Raw genomic sequence first — 27,426 nt, 5'->3', positions numbered from 1 at the left:
ATGTTTTGTAAAAAATAAATAAATAAATAACAGCAAGATTTTGAGTGTCTTCTAATACTTGTTCACAGATCTAGATCTAGGAGTTATATTTACGCCTTTTTTGACATTTCAACAAAGATGAAGAAAAATATGGAATATGTTGGTATTTACAGGGCGTACAACTGTCGTGGTCACTACATAGTGCAACATTCACCAATTCTATCTATGATTGAAAACCACACTGCTTATTAATTTTTAAAACATCTGGATATATTAATCAAACTCGAAACACAGTGTGCTAGAGTTCCTAGAGATATCTATGTTAGGATGAGAAAAGATTAGGAAAGCTATCCTCAGTGTAGAAGTGTGTAAAGTGATCACTTAAGCCAGCCAGTTAAACAAATAGAATTAACTAAAACCCACTTGATGATTTATTAACCTTGTATATAATAAGCAAGGTAAATAATAAATGCAATTTCCTTTTTTTTTTTTTTTAAAAAAACAAATATATTTTTAGCTTCGTTCCGTAATTGTGAAGGTATCAAATTTTATTCCCAAGTAGATAAAAATTGAAATGAGAGTTTTTTTTTAGAAATCACCCACATTTGTACCGTAGCAAAGACTTAATGTCTTAATTATTTATTCGCGTTTAAAAATAAAACATAAGTGTTTCACTTTTCTTATTTTCAACACTATTTTTATCAAAACGTTTTTCAAAAAATCGAAAAATTACTGCGATTCATGGGGATTTTGTCTCTTTTTCAATCTTGCTTGAAATGTTAGCAGCATGCTGCTTTCAATAAATCCATTTTCAATATAAAGTTAATCTGTTCCCCTCACTCGCGCACGCAACCATAAATCTCTCGCGCACAAAGAACGGACGAGCCAATAAATTCGTCATTGACCATAGAAAAAAAAATCATAAAAGCGCTTTAAATATATTTTGTCTATACTTAACAATGGGTGGTATTATTTACTGTAGGTTTCCGTGTTGAAATTATTGCTGTTATTGGAAAAAACACAAATAAACAGAAATCTATTTGTCACAAAATGGCATTAAGTCGATTACCATCATGCTTTGCGTGCGTACTTTTGATAATTGAATATTTGTTTTTCCATGTCGTAAATCAGGAACCAAATAATGTTGACACCTTGATCCAGATAGTCAAAATACCAATTCCAAACAAATTCATTTTTATCTTCGTCAGATTTTTTTTTCAACAAGTTTTGTCAATATTTGTTTCAAATCCTGCAAATCAAATATAATATTTACATATCTGGATAAATATAATTTATAACGTTCGTTTGATCTTTATCTTAAATCTCCTATCGTAATTCACCGATCATTTTGTAAATTTGACATAATCTTGCATTCTTATATGTGCATGTTTTTATTCGATGTTTGTTACAGGTAATTCTACCATGATATTTTTTACCAAACGGCAGCGACATTTGTTAAATGTAATTTTTTTTTCTAACCTTATCCGCACTCAATGGTGCATAGGGCAATGTATCGTATAGAAGAAGTGTTATCTTGATCGATAAATAAACAAAGAAAAGGTGATCAGCCTTGAACAGCTATTTAGTCATTTGGAAACATTTATATCATAACATATATATTTATAAAAATGCACTTTTACATATATATTGTGATCTAACACACTAATTGTTCTTACATATTTAATTATTCCACCCTTAAATTTCTGGGTATAACAACATTTAAAATGAATTAAACCTAATTTATTTTTGATAAAAAATTAATTAATCTATTGATCATGTAACAAGTGAAATAAATTTTACAAAAAATGTGTGAAGATATATTTCATTGACCTAACACGATATTCAAAAAAACATGAATAGAAACAAATAGTTTTCAAATATGTTAGCCAAGCATTATAAATGGTTGTTATAAATTTTGAAAAACGGAGAAAATACTTATGCTCTATCATACCCGTTTCATATTTTCATCTCATTCAAATTATATTTAGCTTGGGGTGAAAAAAGTAATACGAACTTCTCAAACCGCTGAAAGCTAGTTACAAAACGCGCCTCTTTTTCATACGTATGGATACAATGACATAGAATTAGACATTCCCATATTCCATGTTTTGTCCGCTTGTAAGAAAGCCATTAGTTGCTTTTCCTGGAAACATGTTTTTCAGGCACGGTATACGTCCATTGATATACACTATAACAAAGGAAAATGTAAGAAAATCTAGTTGCTCTGTATGTTGGATATACGATGTTTACCTAACTAATTGCAGAAGGATATTCTGTGTTGCTTAGAATATATTCTACTATGAGTAATAAATTATAATTATGATCGTATTTGGTCTGATTTAGTACGTTATATGAAAATTAATTGAGAAAATTGTAACATAACGTAACTGTAAGCAACGAATGAATTACTTATTTACGATCCTAGCAAACCCATTATACAACCATCATCGCGGAAAAGAAACAATAAAAATCCCATATGAACCATAAGGAAGTATGGAAAATAAAAATTATAAGCTGGCAGCAGTCTGAGATTTTTATTTAGTAAGTAAGCTCTCTGGGGCAACATTGATCGGTTCTTTAGGCCTTTGTTGTTTCTTGTCTGAGGGAAAATTTGTATTCGTTGATATATTTTTTTTCATATTTTCTTTAAATGTCTGATTTACAACAGCTGATGTATTTGGACAGGAAAAATATATTTCTTTAAAAACGTTTTATTACTATCTGCGTATCTTTTCCACAGTACTGAACTATTAAATAAAACGTCATTTTTGTATCATGTTTGACATTGCTATTATAATATTTGCTTTGTATTTAACACTGTTATTTTAAGCTAGTGAAATATGGAAAGAATGCAGGACTGAGATAAACATTATCGATACAATTTAAAAAAGGAGTCTTGATATGTTTTGGACATGTAGAACAATTTGGTGACAAAAGAAAGGTAAAACAAATTTATGCAGCGTATGTGATTGAAAATGAGAGCAGAAGAATACACAGGAAAACTTGGAATGATTACGAATTTTAAATAATTGAAAGTGGCCAGATCAAGATTCGGAATAATATTATTTTAATTTTAATTTAACTAAGTAAATACCACTATTTCTTAAAATCTATTATAAGGCGTGTTTCGATGCATCCTTCAACATCCCAAGGACACAAGTTTAAAATTTAGACTTTGCTTCACATACGGTATTTTAAAATTATGCGGAATGAATCGAAACACGTATCACGATAAATTCTAAATAATAGTTTTATTACCAAGTAAAATTTAAATTAATAAAATAATAAAACCCTTATCCACACCCTAATGGTGCATAGGGCACTACGTAATACAAACGCAGTGTTATCTTGATCGTTTACACATGAAGGAAAGGTGATCAACCCTCCGCTTCTGGCACCAGTCCAGGGTAATATTGAATAAATAGTACAGTGAAAAAATCACTTATATGTATTTATTTTACCCCCCCTGGGAATCGAACCCGGGACCTCCAGAACGGTAGCAGAGCGTGCTTACCATTATGAATAATTTAAATTAAAAATGAAAAAAATATTACTGACTTTATTACTATTATTAGTGACTGCCGAATGGATAAATCAATTTGGAACAATTATCAGGTATACTATATACATATAAGAAGTTGAATGAATGTGGGAGAGACGAATAATATTAGCAAAGCTTAGTGTGGCGTACTTTTTTCTCTACGTTCCCCCGCGGAAAATGGCGTGATGTCTAGTTTATGTGTTAATTATATTTTTAAAAACATTTTTTTATTATTTTAATTTTCAGGAGAGGTGGAGCGGTTACTGCGCGAGTTTCGCCAGAATCAGGAGTTGGTGCGCAACATCGGAGCGCACTACTACCAGATTATTTACCCCGTGCAGCTGCGCCACCACGAGAAAATGGGCATCTCCACCAGAGAAGTGGGCGCGCAGAAGGTAACTAAAACTTTGGATTTTTCCACTAAACTATAATTTTATTTGACGCATTGAAAACTTTGTGAGACTGAATACGGATTTAAGCGTGAATATAATAGTTCACTCGACCCTACACGATGCCCAAATATGTCATTCGAGTGATTTCACAACAAACAGCAATAAAGTTTGACATAAAAAGTTCTAGAAAAATAGTTACAATGTATTTTAAATAAAAGTTGTACTAGTCAAAAAGAGATTTATTTAGAAATATCTATACACAGTAGTAAATAGTGTAAAAAAAACATAATATTATTATCTATATGACAAAAAAAAATTATAAAATTGTTTTTATGTGATCTAATAAATCAACATTATTTTCTGGAATATGAACACTTTCAAAATTTTTTTATGTAACGTTACCACAAACTCTCACTAACTAATAACATATTTTTTAAATATGTATTATTAAATGAGGAAGTAAATAAAAAAAGACCTGAATTTTTTTTAGAAAATATTAAATCAAAACAAGATTTAAGATATAATATTTTGATAGTCAAAAAAAAATCGAATTAATAAATATGAAATCAATACAAATTTACTATGTTGATAAATTTAAAAAAAAAAAGTGTTTATATCTAACGATAAAATATACCTACATATTAAAAAAAACTCCGTTACGATACTCCCTTATGATATCTTTTTTTTCAATTAATTGTTAAAAAAATATATATTTGTTATGATTAAAATAAAAGTACGTAGTACGTAGAATACCTATTTAATCTTAATCTGTCTACATGAGTTTGATTCGTACACACTTTTAGTGTAAATCTCATACAAACATGAATAAGTGCAACCCCTAATGGCTTAGACATTGCTGCTATTCTTATTTTCCCTCCCTGACTAATAGTATCTACCTACTTCTCCACCTCCATTCAGCAGTAATGTCCTTAACCGTGAGTTTTTCTACTCACGTCATCTGTTTCTAGAGAAATTTATTCTATTCCTGTATCCTATTTTGTAGAGTGTACGACTGATCACATTACCATAGTTAAATTATCGCTCGGGTTAACACGCGTTGATCTGATGCAGCACCCATCCACCGCTAGGAAAGAATATAAAAATGAAGAACTACTAAGTGGAGAAAATCCAGATTTGTGAACACGTTTTGATAAATTACAAGCTCAATAAAAAATTTCAGTTTAGTTTTCTCTGTGGTCTCGAGTATGTGAATATAATCCAGGATTTAAACCTCGCATTCAAATAAAAATAGTCCCAATAAAAACCTTCCTCATTGCAACATAAATGGCTATTGTGAACTCACATGAACGGTGTCACGAGATTGAATAATATATATAGAAGCATCAAAAAAGTTGAGTAGTGTTAATGACACAATGTAGAATTTGTGAATGTTATATGCATGTAAAGTCATAACTTAACCAAGCCTATGACGGTCGTAAGCCCTGTATATGCCCAAACTTTCATATTCTTCTTCATCTGTATTGAGATATCGTCAAAAATGTAAGAATTAACTGCTGAACGTGGAGATAATCCTGATTTATGAACAGTAGTATTTGAACACACTCAAAATGTTGTGAATAAATAAACAGTTTTCAACAATAGGTACATATTAAAATATTGTACAACTTAAAAGTAAAATCATTTAGCTCACATCAGAAAGTCCAAAAGTAAAAAAAAAACAACTTCTGCATGAAGATAATTTCGATTTGTGAAAAAATATTTGGAACCTCTCAAAATGTTTTAAAGAAAATATGTTAATTTGATTTATTTTTATACTGAAAATGTGTTTTTTTTTCAAGTAATTCATTTCATGTCTGGTGAACAAAACCCATCCAAGATGATCGGCTCACAATGGTCCGAAATCGCGATGTTCATAAAGCAACTCCTTCCCAGATAAAACAATCAGTAACATATTCCCACAAAGACCCCCATTGTGCGCCTTCCTTTGTTCCTCGCTTCCTCACGCGAGGTTTTCCTGAAAAACAGCCTGGCTGTGAGAAGGCCCCGCTGCCTTCAGCGTGCATTGAAAGGTCTTATTCCTATCGAAGTTGAGGCTCCGACTTATGTCAACATTCATTAATCACGCTGGTGACGATAATGTGGGCGGTCTACTTGAAATTCGGCCAATTTAGTTCTTCCGACTTCACGGAACTATTTTCGACATGTGGCGGTCCTCACCAAAACGTTACATTTCCATTATAAATGATTTTAAGTGAACAGGAATTCCATGTTGTATTTTTTTACGTTTTGGAACTGTTCAATGATTTTATATTAGTTTAACATAAGATTGCTCACTGTTTGTCGCAACTTTAATTAAGATTTTGATAGAATACAGTAAATAAAACAGATTTCCATTTAAAGGTTTATTTGTGTAATATTTGAAATGTAACTTTTTGGTAAGGACCTCCACACGTCCACAAATATAATAAATAATTCAATTATTGAACCCTGATAATAAATTTGTATTCAATATTCAGTTTTCATTTTGTTTTGTAAATCATCAAATCAAAAGGTGATAATTCTGTATCTGATTTCGATTCTCAAAAGGTGGGGGGTTAAAATGAATTTAATTGTTTTTTTCATATTTATTTAAAATTACTCTAAACCGGTATCTTTAGCGCAGAACTGATCATCTTACCTAATATAATCTAAGATCAAGTTAAAATTACATTGATTTGATGCAGTGCTCTATTCACCATTGGGTGCGATTAAGGGTCAGTAGTAGTAATTTCTTTAAAAAGTGTTACATGAAAAAAATGTACTACCGAATAAACTCAAAAATTTTCATTCAATACATAAGCAGCTAAGGTTTAAAAATAGGAATCAAGTTGTGACAGTGTGGGGTCAGACCGATAGTCTTTGATACGTCTTAAATTATTTAATTTTTATTTAAAAAGTTTTAATCTTTTTTGCTCTTTATTCAATGTGACCAAAGTCGAGAAAAAAAAATGAATTGCCTAATTTGATAAAGATAATGCGCAGTTGATGTCCCTTGAGCCAAAAACTTCGGTATATTATACGAAAAGCCGTATAATAACAGACCAGTTGTAATAAAAATTAATTCTAACGTATAATATTGTCTAGTAAAAATGTAATCGTTCTAATAAAGAAACCCTATTAACTTAACTACCTTTGTACATATTTAGTACTTATGAAATATTTATGTTTAGTGCTTTCATACAAACATAAAAAGTAGGTACGTAAATATGGTGTATTACAAAAAAATATTTTTGAAATGTCTTAATATTTGTGAACGTACACAAATATTGGTTTCATCTTCTAAAGAATTGTCCCACAGTGGAACCTCAATATAACGAACCCATTTTTTTTACATGTAATATAAATAACCTAATTATTTTACACTACAAGCATATTGATTCTTATGACTCGGTTCTGTCTTGATAAAAATTAAACAACAAATAAATAAAGTAACAAAACTTTTTAATATGAGCATCAATTACTTCAGTTTTGGAAATGACACGTTAAAATAATAAAATATTAATAAAAAATACCTAAACTAGATAAAATATCTTAATTTTTATTGTTTTCAACCCCTTGAATATATAAACAAATAATAAAGCTTAATATACAAATGCAGTTATAAGTAAAGCAGCGGGGGCAATAAATTGTGTCGCTTGATTTTAAACTAGAAATAAAAGTGCTCGAGTGACGTTATACGAATGCACTTTGAGTGACATGACAAGAAAAATATAAATTTATGGACGTTGATTTTAAATGAGTTAACAATGTGATATAAATAAATTTGACAACTTTTTTTCAGTAACATTTATTTACTAGCAATAATAATCACTACCGGTTTCATAATGCTAAGGTTGTAACCTACAAAATACTAAACGTAATATAAAGATTATCTACATGACGTAGAAAGCGCGTGTATAATATCAACTCTAGGTATATTTTAATTGAGAAAAGAAACAACATCAATAAAATAAAACTATTTATGCAGTTAAAATACATCGCTACAAGTGTGGCTAACGCCATTTAATTTTATTGTAAACATTCTTTTGCTTTTTTTGTTGTCATTTTCAGCTCCGCTTCATAAATCAAAAACGCCAATAAAATATTTAACCCCCATTTTTGACTATAGAAGACTTTTCTTGGCTGTTTTTGACTCTATTCAAAGTGGGTGAACAATATATCTCGAACCCCATTTACATTCGCCATTTACATGGGGCCTTTCAGGCAAGTTCGTAGGTTCTTCCAAACCTACGGGGTACTGGAAAAGAATATAATATTTATAATATTTTCATCCACCCCAACATAAGAATGAGAATAAGACTGTTTTTGAATATGAAATCTCTGGGGGATGAGATTATCTGAAATCCTGTCGTAAGCTGCGGGCTTTGTAAAAAGTAAATGCCTTTAGAAATGAAACATTTTTTTTGTCAGAAATATAAATATTATAAATTTATCTACAACATTTTGAGTGTGAACAAGTATAAGTAGAACATTTTAAGTGTGTACAAGTACACATTCAAAATGTCGTTAATAAATTAACTGGTCAGATTATAAAATAAAATAATAAAAATGAAAATGATATAACATTTACTGGCGTTTCTCATACATGTGATTATAATCCAGGATTCGGACCTCATATACTATTAAAAGAGTTTCTGCTAAAAAAACGCTTCTATTCATCTCACCAATAGATGTCTATAGTGAAGTTCTAGTGATGCAAGAAAAATGTTTAGAAATTGGTTCATATACATATATAGGACTTCCAAAACTTTGAGTAGTGTGGTTGTCAATAATGGGTAGAATTGGTGAATGTTTCATGTGTGCAAAGTGATCACTTAAACCAGCCTATGAGGGTCGTCAGCCCCGTAAATGCCCAGACTTTCTTATTCTTCTTCATTTTTGATGAGATGTTAAAAATTAATTTATAAATATATCATTCGAAATCATAACTTTTATTATTTTACTACGATTTTATTCGAAACTATATTTTAATTTATTTAAAATTTTACGGAATTGGAAGAAACAAATACTTGTACATATGTACGAAATTCAGTTATTCAAAATCTGAAACAACAATGCGATCGAAAATATTAAAAATGCTTGGTGACTGCAGCTATCAAGAAGCACGCTTTCCGATACAAGGAATGTAAAGCACTGCGTGTGTTGTTGTTCCGTTCAACACTGGCGCTGCCATTGTCATCAAAAAGCTTTATTTACCTGTCCCAAGTAAAAACGCCATTCACTTTTAAAAACAATCGTATTATATATTTGAATGCAACGTTGTGACAAAATTTTCAGAACAATAAATGAATAACTTTCGGAGACTTAGAATTTCGAGCAAACGAACATTCTATGAGCTCATCAATCCTTTATGAAATAAAAATCCTTTTATTTATATAACGTCTCATCCTATGTAAAGAAGTGACTTCAAACAAAGCCTTCTTGTAAAGTTTCAACAGTCGATATGTTTCCACAAAAACTAAGTATTTCTTGGAAATGTCACGTGTAATATATTCTCAAATGTTACAAGAAAAATGATATTTACTACGCAATACATGACAAAAGTGAGGTAATGCGAAAAATTTACTTTATGTTTATTCGCAAAAACTAGGACGAGAGTTGTTGGGTTCTCGGTGACAGGCATACATTCATCATATATATGAAAAATTCTTTAAAGAAAAACTTGAAGCAGGGAGGTTCTTTGTACTGAAGAAATATTCTTCTCATCTACATATTTAAAAATACACATCAACTCAGATTAAAGAAAAAGGCACTGATATCTAACTCGCAAGACATATTCGTTATAAATATGAAACAACATAAATAACATATTATAATCTCTCTTTACACTGTCACCCGTTGTTGTGGCTCAGTCTGGTTAAATGGAATCGAAAGAAAATATAAAGTACACATCTCTACTATGTTGTATTTCACAATACTTTTGGGTATACAATATTTTAGCAGAACAATATTTTGTATAAAGTATATATTCAATAGATGGCGCTTCAATTACGATAAAAAAATATGTTTAAAAAATATGTTTTATACCAACCTGTCATAGGTATATAAAAACACGCTCGTATTCGAATGTAAAATTGTGTTGTAATTCCAATGGAATTGGTCTATAAATTTACTAGATTTAAGATTTTGAAGTATCGAACTTTTGTATTTGTAATTATTTACATACGTATGTTTAAATTGCAGATTGTATTACCGTTGTAAATTTCGTTAGCAGAAAAGATGGATGGATCTGAAAAATTAATAATAATAATGAATTTAAATAACGTTTTTTCAAAGCCCTTAGTTTTGAATACTCGTACCAAGAATTGCTTTTATTGCTTTTTTCATACGTTATAATATCTGGTTTCTACTGCTCAATAGAGCCATCTGTGGCCTACATTATTTTCTTAAAATGATGTTTTCGACAGACGCCGCATCGCGCGAAGAATAAAAATTCACCGCCGCGACCATAGAATAATAATTTATTGCTATTATTTGAAGTGTCGCTGGGTCCTCCCTCCATCTTGTCTGATGATCGAGTTGAAATGACGTCAATTTCAAATATTTACACTGAAGCGTTTTCATTATGTCGACAGTGTTTGTTTTGTAAACAGCGTTTTGGTTATGCAGGTAAACATATCGGCGATAAATATAGTATTCATAGGATATTTGTTTGTTGTTTCACGAAATGGAATTTCTACAATCAATCAAAAACATGCCCCGAATACGATATAACGAAGACTGTGGGATCATAATTTGTTCATACTGTCTACTGTAAAATAATATATATATATATATATATATATATATATATATATATATATATATATATATATATATATATATATATATATATATATATATATATATATATATATATATATATATATATATATATATATATATATATATAAATATATATATATATATATATATATATATATATATATATATACAATATATATATATATATATATATATATATATATATATATATATATATATATATATATATATATATATATATATATATATATATATATATATATATATATATATATATATATATATATATATATATTATATATATATATATATATATATATATATATATATATATATATATATATATATATATATATATATATATATATATATATATATATACATATATATATATATATATATACATATATATATATATATATATATATATATATATATATATATATATATACATAGCACGTTATATTTTATCTGGTAATTGTTTTATTATTCCAAGTTTACGTAGGCAAAATAATGATATTTCTTTATATCAACGTTTTTTTAAAACTTTTTTTAAAGAAAAACACAATTTTTATCTTTGGAAAGTTGCTAAAATAACTTTGGGTAAAATTTTGGTAGATGAGCAGATATTCCGCAAACTGATTGTATGAAATATCATGCAAAGGCATTTAACGCAAGAAAGCGTCGGTAACTTGTTAGGAATTTTAATATAACCAAAGAATTCTCTTTTGATGATTTATAAACCTTAATATTCTACCACGAAATCGTGTGTTGAAAACATCTGGAAGCTGAATATTATGCTTTCTATAAACTCCCAAGGCGAGCCACCACAACAATAAATTATTCATAATTTCATTTTATAATTTCTTTTCCGCCTCAAATTCGACTTAAGTTGTTACATCACGAACAATGCCCCTTTCCTCGAAAATAAATGCTACATGAATAATCCAAGAGAAAGCCCATATTTATGATAATACAAATGCAACCCTTCAAATTACTATTGCTTATTTTTGACGTCAAGTTTTCTAATCGAATTTTGTACAAATTATTTCCATAAAAGGCTGCCTTTATAGTGTAGTGACAAACGCACTTGCTAACATTCTGCAGGTCCCGGGATCGATTCCATTGAGCATTTAAATAATTAGTTTTTTCACTGCTAAATTTATTTAATATATACCAGGACCCTAGGCACATGTACCTTGCTTTCATATAATAAACGATAAAATCAACAATAAACTGTTTTTCAACTGTTCTACAGTACGATTATTAACGTTATTGAACTAGATTTGAAGATAAAAATATTTTAAAAGGTTTTGATTACCAAAGACAAATTTAACACCACAAAAGGATGAAATATTTATTAAAAACCATATTAAGATGACAAGGATATTTGTTGAAATTAAACAAAAAAAGTTTGAGAATTTACGTGTCCAACTTTCTATATTCAGCGTGTTTATGTAATTACTTTATAAACCATGTGACTTTTTCCATTCTAACCACGATTTACAACGAAAAAAGTCAAAGCAAACAGGAAATATGACATACGGTGTGAAACAGTTAAACAATTAAGTTTATTTTGAAATACGTAATTGTAATTTCAATTTAGTTAAACTAATTTTATTTTAGTTTAAATATTTAAAAGGCGTTACATTAGCTTGTCACACTCCATTTCTATTAACGTTACATCATAAACATTACCCAGGGTGATAAATTATCACTTATGTGAATATATGAAAATATACTCCCATTTGGGCGACCACTGCGCTCTGCCACAGAGCGAGGCAAATCAAATTAAAACTTTATAACAGAGTAATAAAATAAATAGATACAGCCAACTGCTTTAATCCCTCCAGTTTTATGAAATAATTCCTGGTTTTAGTGCACAGTACGCTTCGGTTCTCGCTAATGTACTAATCATGGGCTTGCAACGTTTTGGCGAACTCGCGATAGAACACAACGCGATAGAACATAATGTTTGTCTGTACTTTTCATCCCGAATATTTTGTTCATTCAGCGTTTTGTATCTCAATTATTGGTTAAATGTTCCATTACAAATACATTTTTACGACCTACAAATAATTGGATCATAGAAAGAGCGTAGAAAAAAATAAGACTTGGCTTTTAAAAAAAATATTGTCAAAAAAAATGTTTCAAAAACTAGCAAACCATATTTAAAAATAACAAGGCTGTTGCACAAAGTAACAGATAATAATAATAATAATAATAAAACCCTTATCCGCACCCCAATGGTGCATAGAGCACTGCGTCATATAAACGCAGTGTTATCTTGATCGTTTACACATGAAGGAATGGTGATCAGCCCTCCGCTTCAGGTACCAGTCCAGGGTAATATTGAATGAATATGACAGTGAAAAAATCACTTTTATTTATTTTACCCCCCTTGGGAATCGAACCCGGGACCTCCAGAACGGTACCCGAGCGTGCTGACCATTACACTACGGAGGCGGACAAAACAAAAAGTAACAGATATGGAATAAAAACAACAACAACAAAAATATTTTTAGCAATTGATACAATTTACACCATTTTTATTATAATTTGAATTTTACATTTACTATATAAATATTACAATTTCTTAAAAGCTATTGTTACAAATGTTTCGATGAGTTTCAAACCTTTTTTAAACACCATGCTTGAAAATTATACGGAAAAATTGTAAAGGTCCAAATAAAGATTTTCGTCACTCATTTTGTTTTATTGAGTAAAGAAGTTTTTTAAAAACAAAATTGGATGAATAATTTTACGGCAATCTAAATTTGTTTATTACTGTAGCTGTCTTGTTCACAAATGTCAAATATGATTGACGTACCATTTGGAAAAAAAACTATATCATCTTCCGATAGGGTGATAAATTTTTGCGCCACCTTATATAATTATACATAATTATATTTCAAAAGGTATGTTTTTCAAAACAAATGTTATAATATGGTTTTCGTATACCGTGAAAACACAAGTGTCGTGTATGAGACGAAAATGTTATCACGTGTATGTTTGTTACCTTCCTGAAATTAGATTTGGAGAGAAAATTGACTAAGGTGCGTAGCATTTTCAAAAACCTTTGCTTCGCTGTAAATTTCAAGCGCTCGGAGTCAACGTATCGTGCAAAATTGCTTTATCGCGTACCTGTGGCGTAGGAATAATACACAGCCGACTACCAAGTCAAATTTGTGACTTATGAAATCTTCTCTGGATGCAGCCTTGGGTTTCCGTAGATTGCCGCACTTGCTTGGGGCGTGTGTACACGAAAATGGGAAGGAACATATATTCGCTGCCTGTTATATTGCAGAATACGAAAGTGTTTGGAAATATGCTGAATATTGCTCAGCCGGCTTCGGAAACTACTTGAAAGCGTATAAATTCGTTCTTCCGGTTTTAACAAACAAGAAGAGTACTCATAAAAATGCCTACATATTCGCTGGATAGGCTTTTAGCGATTTATTAACCGTCCATACTCATCGTACCCTCGCAGACAGTGACTTATGATCTTTGAAAGAAATTTATGCTTAAATTAGTATTTGGGAAAAACTCTTAGTATGTATTCAACGAAAATACATCTTATAATAAACAAGACAAAAAAGTATCCGAATTAATTCGATTGAAAGTATGCAAAATATCAAATTATACGTGGATTTGATATTTTGCACATAATATATGATTTAATTTTATTTTATTAACGAGTGGTACTCACCTAACATGCAACTTTCACAATATGGTGCACTTAGTACGCGCGAACCCTACTCTGTGCCTTTGATGTCGTGTGGATTTTCGAATAGTTTATTACACATATATATATTTTTTTTTTTTATATCTTGAAATAACATGTAACATAAGCGAGTCACTCGAGTGAATCTAGTTTTAATTTCATAGATTTGTCTGTATGGCTTATAGTTGGGCCATCAGTTAAGAAATTTGTCAGATATAAATATATATATATATATATATATATATATATATATATATATATATATATATATATATATATATATATATATATATAAATATATATATATATATAAATATATATATATAGCTTACAATCATTGAATATCTTATTCGTAGAGTGAATAGTCCAATAGTCCAGTGTCTGATGAAATAAATAATAATCATTTTCAAACTTATCTCTTACTGAATTGACGAACATTTAATAAATTAATGTTAAATCTAACAAACAGTAATAATTAATCCTTAAAATACTATATAACGTCTGTTTACTAGTGAAATAGGTACAAAACCAGACAAAAAAATACATTTGCAATTTAAAAGGAAATGACTTTTGCGCTACTATTTGAGCAAGCTGGATGATAATCAACAAAATCTCAAAAATATTGTTATAAGTTGAATATTTTAAATTTTAATAAGTAGGAAATTATCTAGGAAACTGAATTAAGTGTATTTATTAATATATCAATTAATATTGTATTATAGTCAAAATAATTATAAGAGTACCTAACTACACATGTTTTCAAACATTCGCTTGTCATCCAAGGAACATTTGTCGTTTTGCCCAAACGCCATTATAACAATGGTTGTCAGTTGCGTTTCTGACAGGTCTTTCGTTACATCTTCCGGTACATAAAATGCTGAGTAACTCGAGCGCAGTCAGGAGGAAGCGTCATGGTGACAATCCTTATAATTCCCCGACATTCCTAATATCGTGTCTGTGACATTTGTTATCATAATGGTCGATGACGTTTCTGTTTTACGAACGGCACTCATTAGACAAAAGCATTCAATTTGATACGTGGTTTTGTCCAATAATGATTTAAGATATTTTTTAGGTTTTGCTTAGGGTAGAAAAATATAACTACTAGAAAAAATATGAACAAGCAATATTTCTGTTTAAGTATATATATATTTTAAAATTAAAACTATACGAATCTAAATCAAGTTTAAAGTTCAGCGTAGTTTGAATAATTTCTTTAAAATTATGTTTTTCTTTTATTATACTCGTACATAATTAAAGCATAACTTGGTTAAAAACAAATCTCATAAACAAAATATTGAGTGTCCCAGTCTTTTATAAATCTTATACATTTGAATTCATTTTGGAGGAGAAGCTTTACATATCTAAGTAAATTCATTATTATCAAAATATTTGGAATTACTAAATTACCTGTTCTATACAGCACACTGAATTGTTAACGATGAATCGACTCTTTGCCAAAAAAAAACTTCATTAGCGCCAACAAATAAAAGTAGTTTGTGAGTGAATCTACTTTATTTGGGAATAAACACTTTGGAACTATCTTCCTAGTGTCCTTGGGTTGTTCCATATTGTACCATTTCTTTCTGGCTTACAAAAAATCTTTTAAGATTGATTGAAAAATAAGAATAAATCATATGATATTATGCGTTTCTTTTCAGATATGTTTATTAAATTGACTGTGAGCTTTCCTTACCCTTTTTAAGGACGATGTTCAAATTCATTTCACCATTTATTTTACATTATTTTTTAATAAATTTAGAGTTTAAATACCCAAGTGCAGTTTTTTAATTTACAAAAAATTTATAGGGCTACATTGATTTTTTTTTCTATCCAAAGATATTTTCAAATGTAATAATATGACTTTACCCTTTGTTTTTTGTGAATTTTCACGTATTTACGTTAAAAACATTTGATGTTTATACTAATGAAACATCAAACAATTTCAGTGTTTTTGTTTATACCTTCGAGTTCTATAAAATCGAGATCGAGATCGTAAATTTAAAACGTCAAATATTTTAAGCAAAGAAATAAGGTTTTTATAAGATTTTTTCGCTACTTGTCATAAGAAATTAAACTAAATGAAATAAAAGTAGGTAAATTATGTTTTTTTCTTTTTCAAAACTAAACATTTGACTTTTTGAATTTCTGATCGTTTATTTCGTACCTAACAATATTTTGTTTTGTAACTTTTATAAAAAAAAAACTTTTTCTAAATTTTTGTAGTCATTAATCTAGGATTAATATTACATTCGTTTTATTTTTTCCCGATTAAAGTATACGTTACCCACATTTTGGAAACCATTTTAAGACACACCAATACGTCATATATCAGCCCTTCAAATTTGTTCAGGGTATTCTTTTACCTTTCATAACACAAAGTTTAAATCTGAGCGTCTTGGGTATAAATTTCCACTCGGGGATGAGGGTAGAGTGGCGGTGGCTGGCATTAGGGCGAGTGTGGCACAAGATGGAGTGAGCGCCATCCCTTCTCAATAATTCACCCTGTCATACAGAATTTACCGGACTAAACCCCAAGAACACGGGGTACACATCGGCCAAACCAAATCCCCCGCAATCCTAAATGGAATTAATTTGTAAGGTGTGTCGGCCGCACCTCTCTACGTTTGCTTCATAAATTATTACATTGAACAATTTGTGTCAAAGGATTATAATCGAATCAAATATGAGTGAGGTGGTCACATACTTCAGTCACTTTACCTTTTCGGTCATAAATTATTGTTTTTTTTCTTTATTTCAATGAGAATGAAATTATGAGATATATAATATGAGATATATAGATATATTATGAGAATGAAATTATGAGATATCACAAATACCAATCTCTTAACTGAGTTAGTTTATTTTAGACACAATATTTCCCATGTACAAAAAACAAATGGATTTATTAAAATACAAACTCAAGACACAATAATGAATTTCAAAATGTATTAAGCAATGATTTAATTTTATTTAAAAAATATTAAATAAAACATAAGTTTTGTAGAATTTTATACTTTTTTTGTACAATTTAAATTTTTGTACAAGATTTGGCATCAAGCATTTTTTAAGTATTTTTTTATTTATTTGTTTTCTAAATTATTTGCCTTTTCTCTTTCAATGAAAACTCAATAAATGCATAAGTATTTTATAGAAAAAGTTAAATGTTTTTAATTAAAATCCCTTTTTAAATTCGTTGCTTGATAATATCTCTGAATTCAATTACATTGTTTTGATATTCAAATTGAAACCATTCATCATTATCCGAATTTTATTCAAGTTTGAACAAAGGTAATGAATAAAGGCTTATTGTAAATATTCAATCATTGCTTTGACGTATTATTACTGTGCTAAGTTCTTAAATGATATCCAAAGTTGATACATTTTATAATCTGTATCCAATAAAATCTATTATTCTCCTAGCTTCTATCAATCTTGAGTTCAGAACTGATCTCAATGACTTCGTATGATTGGCGATCGACTTCACAAGGCGACAATCTGTTGCAGTGCCGTATGCACCGTTTTGTTCGGATAGTGGCAGAGATCATCACTAAGATTATCGAAGAGTCAAATTAAAACAACACATAAAATTGTTTAGTACACAAATGATTAAAAATGATCGAAAAAATAGAAAGTATGAAGAATGACAGCAATTTTAATGAATTTGAAAATTAATATTTTAATGAAAACATTATTAAACAATTAATAAAAATAGAAATGTGCAAAAACAATGACAATTGTCGTGATTATTAATGTGTATTTATAATATGCATTTATTAAATTATTGGAAATAACGGCGCTATGTATATTATCCAAAAAAATTATTCATACATGTAATATTAACAAACCTGAGCAAAAGAAAAGAATACATGGACTGATTTTAAAAATTGCCATGTAGTTTTATCAAATTAAAAAAATATTTGGTATAAACTTTGATAAATTGGTATGTATTTCTTACTGAACTTGTAAAAATACAGTACACATCTGTGGGAAAACTCTGAGAATACGAAGAAACACGTGTTCTTCATTTTTTAATCTTAAACTTTGCCCGAGAAAATGTTGCAGTGATACATAAATTAAGAATGCATTCCGAAGTTACTAGGAAACTTTTCGCATTTCAGATTGTAATAAAGTAAAATTTCCACCGCCAGAGGTCTTCCCGCCAAGTGGCCGGAAGCGGCGTCGCCATCTTTGGACGTCGGGAAGGGAACTTCCGGTATACGGCAGAGCTAGAGATTTATTATTTGAATATTGCATGAAAAATAGCACTGGCTCGGACAACATAAATCAATATGTTTATCCCGTATTGAAATAAAAATCCTACGTTTATCTTCGCATCTAAGTATTCCCGTTTTACTTTCAAAAATAGTTTTCCTGTTCTAACATTTTGCAAAATGATTTATCTATTATTTTTCAATTTGATTAAATCTAGTTGACAAAAATCCAATAGCTGTATTCAGTTCCATTGGTTTTTATACTTGTTCGTTTTCAAAACATACATATCCGTATGCAATGCTACAAAAGGCTACAAAACAATATCTAATTCGTCTCAATTCCAATAATTACTATATGTTTATAAGTTATTAGAATTATTGTTTTGACATTTATTACTTTAGAGTTAATAAATTATTTTTTTCAAGAATGCATTGCTTTTATCAAAGAAGGCATTGATTTAAATTAAAATACCAATATAAGAAACGAATTTTTTCAAGTTTCATTTATTTTAGAATCAAAAGTAAGTTAAGGGATACAAAACAAACTAAATAACGATCACGCCACTTCTACGCAGGGGAAGTCAGAGAGAATAGAACGTCCCACAACTCTGTCTTTGCAAACATTATTTGCCTCTTCCATATTCATGCAAAACCATATTCTTTTATTTTTTCACGAAAAAAGGAACATTAACATCTGAAATTATTTTGCAAAAGTTATCTCTTATAAATATGTATGTTATCCAATTAAAATTCTTAGCCGCAAACTAGTATTTTCATATATTACATAAGTATATTTTATAAATTTCATTTTGGGACCTAGACTTTTTTATTAAAATAATCATGAACTTTATCTCAGTTTTTTTCAATAGTTTTAATTTACATTCTTATATTTTTGCTTTATATTTTCTTTAAATTCACATATTACTCTAAAAATCATGACTTTCGTGTTTTTGGCCCAGTTCTTCTCAAAGATTTCGAGGTATTTGCATATTTATTATACCATTCTTCCACAATCAAAAGACTCGAATGTGCCAAGTTTTTTTTCGTTTGATATTAGCATTTCAAAAAATGTTGAAGAACGATTTCAATAAACTGAATGAATATTTTCTCCCAATATCCTTTATTTATTAGCCGAATATAAATAGATTTTTAAGAAGGTGATGTATTCACTTCAAAACCTTTATGTTTTATTTATTCCCCATTATCGTATTGTATATATATTTTTCAGTTTCTACGGTTTCTTTATTTCTTTATTAAAAATAAAATTATGTTTGCGGCAAAATATTTTTCATAATACTTAAACTAAGACTTTTAACATATAAAACGTCTATACATATTTTTTTTTTAAATTAAACGTGCAAGAAAAAAATGTCCCGTTACTTTATACTTAACTTTATTAGGTACATTAAATGTCATTTTTTTTATTAAAAAATATTATGGATCCTATGAATTTTTTTAAACATTAGAAAGATTTCAATTACGCGTTTAAAATGTCCGAGTTTCCCCTATGACCGAATCTCTGTTTCGAATTGCGTCACTATTGCATGACATCACGGTGGCTTACTTAATCCGTTTTAAGTATACCCGACACAAAACTGATACAACGCGTGTCAACATGCTGGCTTGTGATTCAACATGTTTGTAATAACTACTCATCGTCATAACATGCACTCGCCATACCTGCATGTTTCATGTTAGTTTGCTGACCACACGGTATCAAGTGGATTCGAAGCATGGCAAATATAGTATGCGAATTAATTAAAAACATTCGCTTGTTGTGGATTCGAGTGCGAGGAAGGGTATGACTAGCATCATGTGAAAACAAAGGCCTTTACGATCCGCTGCGCTATTTTTCTAGGTTTACGAAATGCATCATATGAATAATAATATATATTTGCTCGAGTAAACGGATGCGGATAATTCATGAAGGCAATCAGAATATAAATGAATAAAAATATTGGCTTGGTTTTCCATTACTTTTCATCCGTTATGAACTACCAAAAATGTTTAATTTTTATGGTTTCAATGGTACAAGTTATTGAGTATTCACTGAGCATTATGAATGTAGGTACATATACTTATTAAATACAAAGCAAATGATTGGTAAAATATTTAAAGGTGGTTTGTATTAGTGTGAACAAAAAATAGACATAATAAATAAAACGTGTGAAATTTTCTTTTTCAAATGATAAATTAACATTTTTGTAACTTATGAACTGTTTGCATATTTATTTCTTGTTTAATTTAAGTTTTACTTGTTTATTACCACTATTTCATTAAATCTGTTGTGACACGTTTTTCGATGCATTCCGCGTCATTTTTAGATTTTAATAAATAGTGGTAGGTATTTACCAAACAAAACTACGATTAAACGTGGATAGATTTTACCACAAAGTGACTGCCAAATAAATTTATTTAATCACTAAAATTCCATAATATGTATCTTCTCAATTCAGTCAAAAGTCCAAAAAAAAATAACTCTTTGTGATCTTTCTTATGAAGCTCATTTTATTATAATATGGAAAGAAAAAACACGTTGATATATTTTTAGCAATCGTTTTTAAATTGTGTTTCGTATTATTCCATGAGAAAAAAATTCAGAAAAGCGTTTTTCAGTTATTTAACGTGCTTTTACCTGAATGGATACAATATTATTATTTTAGCATGTTGTATATAATTTGAATTTAAATGAAGCTGAATTTACGAGCGAATTGGTACTTAAAGTCCGAAAATTTATGTATTAAGTGTACCGTCACAGATAAGAGTCGTTTATTTTATTTTTATACCTTTGTTTCAGTTTCCTGGGGGAAGAGGATACGGTGCAGGATCTGAAGGAAGTTACCAGGGTGGGACGAGAGGAAGGACGAGGGTGAGTCCTTTTTATTGTATTAGTATGAATAAGAACTTCAGGAATGAATTATTCTGTATTGCGTTTCGTGAATAGGTGAATTAACATTTCAACCTTTCAACCAGGCCCAGCACAAAAAACTTTCTACCAAAAATATTCATCTCATCTCCAAAAAAACTCTGTCTTGCATAATTTAGGTTTTTTACGGATTTTGAAAGATGTTTAAATGCTGCTCGTGTTATGCATCTCAGATAAAAAATCAGTCAGTTCGCTCAAGATTTTTTCTTCAAAGAACGTCTTTAGGCATTAGATTAATGACAGTGATTCTTCTTGTAGATTGTTACGTAATGAACTACAAAATGAATGATTGATTATTGATTTATTAATCGATTATCTTATCAATTTACCACTAACCGGTTTGAAAGCAAAAGGTAAAATGTGGTGAATGATTTTTTTTTTTCAGAAAATTCAAATTCATATAAATTGTTGACTTTAAATTATCCATTCTCCGTTCTTTCTCACGTTTTAAAATATATTTTTTTTAAATGATTCTTATTTTAATATATTTTTCTTAATATGTACTTTTTCTTGTTTTTCGCGTATTTAAAAAAAAAACTTTCTACACGAACATTTTTTTATTACAGATTTAAAACGGGAGGTTTTTTTCGAAAATGTCAATCTACATATACTCCGTGTAAATTGACTTAAATGAGTACGCCTAATGGGTGGTTACATCATTAGGAATAATATGTACTGTATATTTGAAAGTCTAAGTTTTATGTTGTGTACTTTTAAATTTAGTACTTGATATTGTGCATGCGGATAAAAGTTTCACGAAATATGGATTCTGTCAATTCCTAGTGGAAATAACTTTTCAATTCAATTTCCTTCCTCGACTATTTCCCAAAATGTAAGTATTGAATATTGCACCAAGGGAGTAAGGTTATCCCTACTAACTTCATCCCCTTAAACTAAAAACTACAAATGTATTTTCTTATTTTAATGATGTAAAAAATCAATGAAAATTGGTTAAGACAGGCGTAGGCGTAGGGAACGTTTGGACCAATGTTAATTAGTTTTATAATGTTCTAGACTCAATCATATGTATTTATTTATTCATTTGCCTACGTTTTGCTCATTTGCTACTAAATCGACATATTAAAAAGGCACAATTTAAAAAATTAACAAAAAAAATGTTTGAAGTAGCAATTACTATGGAATGATATGTATAAATATATATTTCTATATTTAACCATAAAAGTATTAAACAGCAATATTCAAATATCTTCGAAAAAACCATTTGTCTTTAATAAGCTTTAACATAACTTTTACCTTTTTTCCATAAAGATGTAATTTATCATTTTTGAGATATCTGTTTCTAAATCATGTACAGTAATTTGTTAATAACATTAAAATATTAAAGTTTTAAATTCTACGATATTACAGTAGTCAAAATTTTATCAAACTTTATATCAGCAGAATAACTGTTATAATTAACATTTACATCGACAATTCCTAATTAATTAATTGCACAATTAATTTCATTTCATTTAATTCTTTAAAGAAAAATACAATAACATTTTAATAAAACGTGGCACAATATGTAATATTTAAGTAGTAGTATCAGATATACTCGTATAAAAGGAAGATACCAAATAACGTAAAGAGATAAGTCAGCTCACTGGTGCATGTAATCCCAATACTGCTCCAATGTTGCCACAATACCAGTTCCAATCCATGCTCCGCTAGCAGTTTTATGATAAAGTTTGAGCTCTTCATCAGCCCTTCGACCTGCAAAACTATGTTGTTTGTAAGACTATTCCAGAATACTGTAGCCAGCATACCACTCGCGCTTCAGCGCCGTAGTTATTTCATAAGGCCTTATATCATATAACTATTGTTATAGCATACCTTCATGTTTCTTATTCTACATTGTGTATAACTTAGTTGTCTGCTATATTGCTGAGAACACATAACTTCGATTTATTACCAGTATGATTTTTTTGTTTGCGTGGATTCACTAGAGATGAAATGAAAATATACATACGAAGTTAAGATTAAAATTAAAAAAAAAAATCGTTTCAACCCACTTTATTTAATTTTAAAACACAGAAACCGAAATTCAAGTGAACTCAGAAAAATATTTGAAAAACTTTTATTCAAATCATTGAAATCCTGTAATACTTTAAGGAATATTGGCATTTCATTGTTAGTTTTGGATTTGATTAAAAAAATTGTTACTGTTGTTGTTTGATATTTATTTTTCAACAACATAATTTAACTATGAAAATTCAATTCACTTTATTTGAAATAAAAAAAACTTGTTTTTTCTACCGAGGTCCGGTTTACTTCAGAAATGATTATATATACAGATTTTGTATCTTTTTTGTTTTATAAATAGAATAAGAAAAACCGACAAATGAAATTGCTAAATCTTCCGTCCGCCTACACCTTCACGGTATCAATTTATCAGGGATAAAAATAATAAAAAAAGTAATTTTATTTTTCCTTATTCAAAATTAATATTTCATTACCGGTTCCCACTCATCTCCCGAATTTCGTTTTGCTTAGGAGCGATTTTTCGTAAATTGTTTTGCTACGCGATGAAAAAATGGAATATATTTCCATAATTTCCATTTAAGGGAGGGAAAATATGTGTCTAGAAGGTTTTCAATCAAATAGCCATGACGGGAAATACCATATTTATGTTTCCTTAAATAAGTATTCGATAACAATTCTATTATGAATACAACACTCGTTTTTTTTTAAATAATTATCCACTTTTTAGTGATAAAATAAATCCTACAAACAAGATATTTAAAATTAAAGTTTTATCTAAAGGTTTATTAAAAAAAAAAAGACTTTGCAGGGTTTTTTAATAAAAAAAATCATTAATGTTAAAATAATAAATAAAAGTACTATAAATCTTTTTTTTAATACGTCAAACGAACTGTATCCAGCCATGTACAGCTTTAGTTTAGTCTAATGAATTAGAAAATAAAGAAAATAGAAAGCGCAATTTTATTATGTGTATTTACAATGCTTGTAGAGCAATGAAAATATAAAAAAAAATCTTTGAAACAACAATGCTATAGAAAACATTGATAATACTAAGGTATCTCAGCTCTCAAGAAGGACGCCCTCCGCCATGAGCAATGTTTTATGCTGTTTTACTGTTCTAGTACTAAACTTAGCCACAGTAACGCGTGGCTAAGAACAAACAGTTACAAAATTGTTATCGATTGTATTAAGACCTAAATAAATAAAATAAAATACAAACTTAAAATTTGTTTTCAGACTGTTATCAAAATCAAAAGAAATAAATTAATTGAAAAAAAAAACTTTTTCCTCGTGATATAACTTATCTTACTTGGATTTTACTAGTATCACTTGCAGTGCTGTTGCCGACGTAGGGTGAAGGATCAAATAACCCGTTCAATGAATCTCCCGTGATTTTATTAAACTCCAATCCAAGTTGTAATTAACTATTAAATTTCAGCATGGAACAAAGTGTAATATTAAATTGGCTTTTTTTCCTTATTTTGTTTGTGCTTTTAGTATTATTTGTGAAAACTACAAATTACTTAGATGAACTATCTTTTTAACCATATATTTTTAAATAGGTTCTGTCTATATTTGATGGTTATGCGACCCTTACTAAGCTAGATTCGAAAAATTTGAGAAGGCAATAAAGGGAGGTAAACTTTTGAAAAAACTTTTTTGAAATGGTTTGTCGATTAATAAGCAATGTAATATCCCAGCGAGATGTTCTTATGGTATTAGCTTATTAAAATGTGGGTTTATAAAATGTCAATTTTTTTAATATTATTTTGACATTTTTTGTCATGTCAAAATTAATGCATCATTTTTCTAATAATTTAATTCATAAGTAACACTTTATTACAAGTGTAAAAAATTTGCATCAAAATGCATTTTACTAAATATTTTGTAACATCAAATAACTCATACGTTATTATTTGATATCCAAAAATTGAATGTTATATAAAATATTCAAAGTCCACATATTTTACAGGTAAATTTTTCTGAATAATAAAATTCTGTAATTAATTTGGCTGCTTGCAAATTTGCATAGTTTTCCATCATAAAATCTATAAAATGCTAATGCAAATATGAAACTTTGTACTAGAAACTAGAGGCTGTATGTATGGAAGAAAACCTCACTAGAGCCAGTGCGCCTTTAAGCTATTTTCCATATCATTGAATAAATGCATAAACGTGGAATAAATCAACTGCAATGCAAATTTTACGATAGGGCAAATATTGTAATGAAATTTTGACGGAAAATCCAGATATAGCCAATGCCTGATTGAAACTGGAAATCGAAAAATTTAAAGTGGAAATGCTTAGTATGCAAATAATGTAAAATTTATGTAACATATCATATTCTTTCTTCTAACTGTATAACAGTTGCATCATTTTGAGTTACATTGAAATTGCATCGCGTTTATTACGCATCATTAAAAATCTTTGCCTTATTATACTTCAGTAAAAAGGAGATTTTTCAAAATGAAGCTATGAGAATAGTACTCAAAAAAAATTAGATACAAGAATGTAGAAAAAATGAGAAAAGAACTCTACTGGTTACTTATCTAATGTTTAAGAAGCTTTTTTTAAATATATTTTTAACGATAAATTGCCTACATATTTTAAGGAAAAAGAAGTTTTAAATTTAAAATTTCATAGACAAAGTACGATAAAAAATAATAAAATAAGACATACATTTTTGAAAAAATATATAGAGTCTCAAAATTATATGATGTGGAAGGATTCAAAAATGTATAATGAGATACCTGAACGTATCCAGAATGAAAACAGTCTGAAAAAATTTAAAAATAATATATTTTTATAAATATATATTATATATATATATATATATATATATATATAAAAATATGTATATATATTCATATATATATATATATATATATATATATATATAAATATATATATATATATATATATATATATATATATATATATATATATATATATATATATATATATATATATATATATATATATATATATATATATATATATATATATATATATATATATATATATATATATATATATAAATATATATATATATATATATATATATATATATATATATATATATATATATATATATATATATATATATATATATATATATATATATATATATATATATATATATATATATATATATATATATATATATATATATATATATATATATATATATATATATATATATATATATATATACATATATTCGTATACATATACAAATTTCTCACTTGAGTTTATTTTACTATTTGTAACTGACGACTTGTTTCGGAAGCTGTGCTTCCATATTCAAGTCCAAATACAAACTGATAAAACAAGTGTTTTTCTATTACAATTTTATCATATCTTACCACAAAGTGAATGCCGAAACAATAAATAAAAATATAATATTACTCTACTATGAACTTGAACAAAAAAAATACTTATTTTAATATTACCGGAATACATATACAGTGTGGTACTTTAATTACGATTAAATTCACAATGTTGTCTCAATGACTCAGTTCTCATGTGCTTTGTACCTAAACTCTGGCTGTGTGAATTCACCGACCACGAGCATCTATGATTCACTCCAGACTCCAGCCAGTTTTCGTCTCTGGAGGCCTGTTAAAGGATGTTAACTTAATCGAATTTTCTTTGTCGTCATTGTTATTGAGATTGCTTCGGCGGTAAATAATTCTAGCCCGACCGGCTCCCGACCAATCCTTTGATTAAGTGTCTTCGAATAAGATCGGCCAAAATGAACCAGACCGAGATTTAGCAAATTTCTCATCTCGGCAGTAGATTTAATCGAAGAGGTATATCCATTTTCCCGCCATCGATTTCTCGCTTTCATAGCGGACTGAATTGGAAATCAAAATTGCATATTTTTTTCCGTGAAGCGCGAA

The 27,426-nt window shown here is 28.7% G+C and overlaps 1 protein-coding gene across 1 annotated transcript in view; it reads left to right on the top strand.

The window, feature by feature from the left end:
* Positions 1–27,426, top strand: part of mmd (disintegrin and metalloproteinase domain-containing protein mind-meld) — a 420,228-nt gene that overhangs the window by 242,495 nt on the left and 150,307 nt on the right. The window contains exons 4-5 of the mRNA XM_088272686.1: positions 3,767–3,915; positions 21,413–21,484. Of these exons, the coding sequence (XP_088128812.1) occupies positions 3,767–3,915; positions 21,413–21,484 (221 nt within the window). The remainder of the gene's footprint in view (positions 1–3,766; positions 3,916–21,412; positions 21,485–27,426) is intronic.

This window comes from Brachycentrus maculatus, unplaced genomic scaffold (assembly GCF_059751285.1).
Source record: "Brachycentrus maculatus isolate JH-2025_06_01 unplaced genomic scaffold, ASM5975128v1 h1tg000514l, whole genome shotgun sequence".
NCBI lineage: Eukaryota > Metazoa > Arthropoda > Insecta > Trichoptera > Brachycentridae > Brachycentrus > Brachycentrus maculatus.
This window is presented reverse-complemented; position numbering and strand designations above follow the sequence as displayed.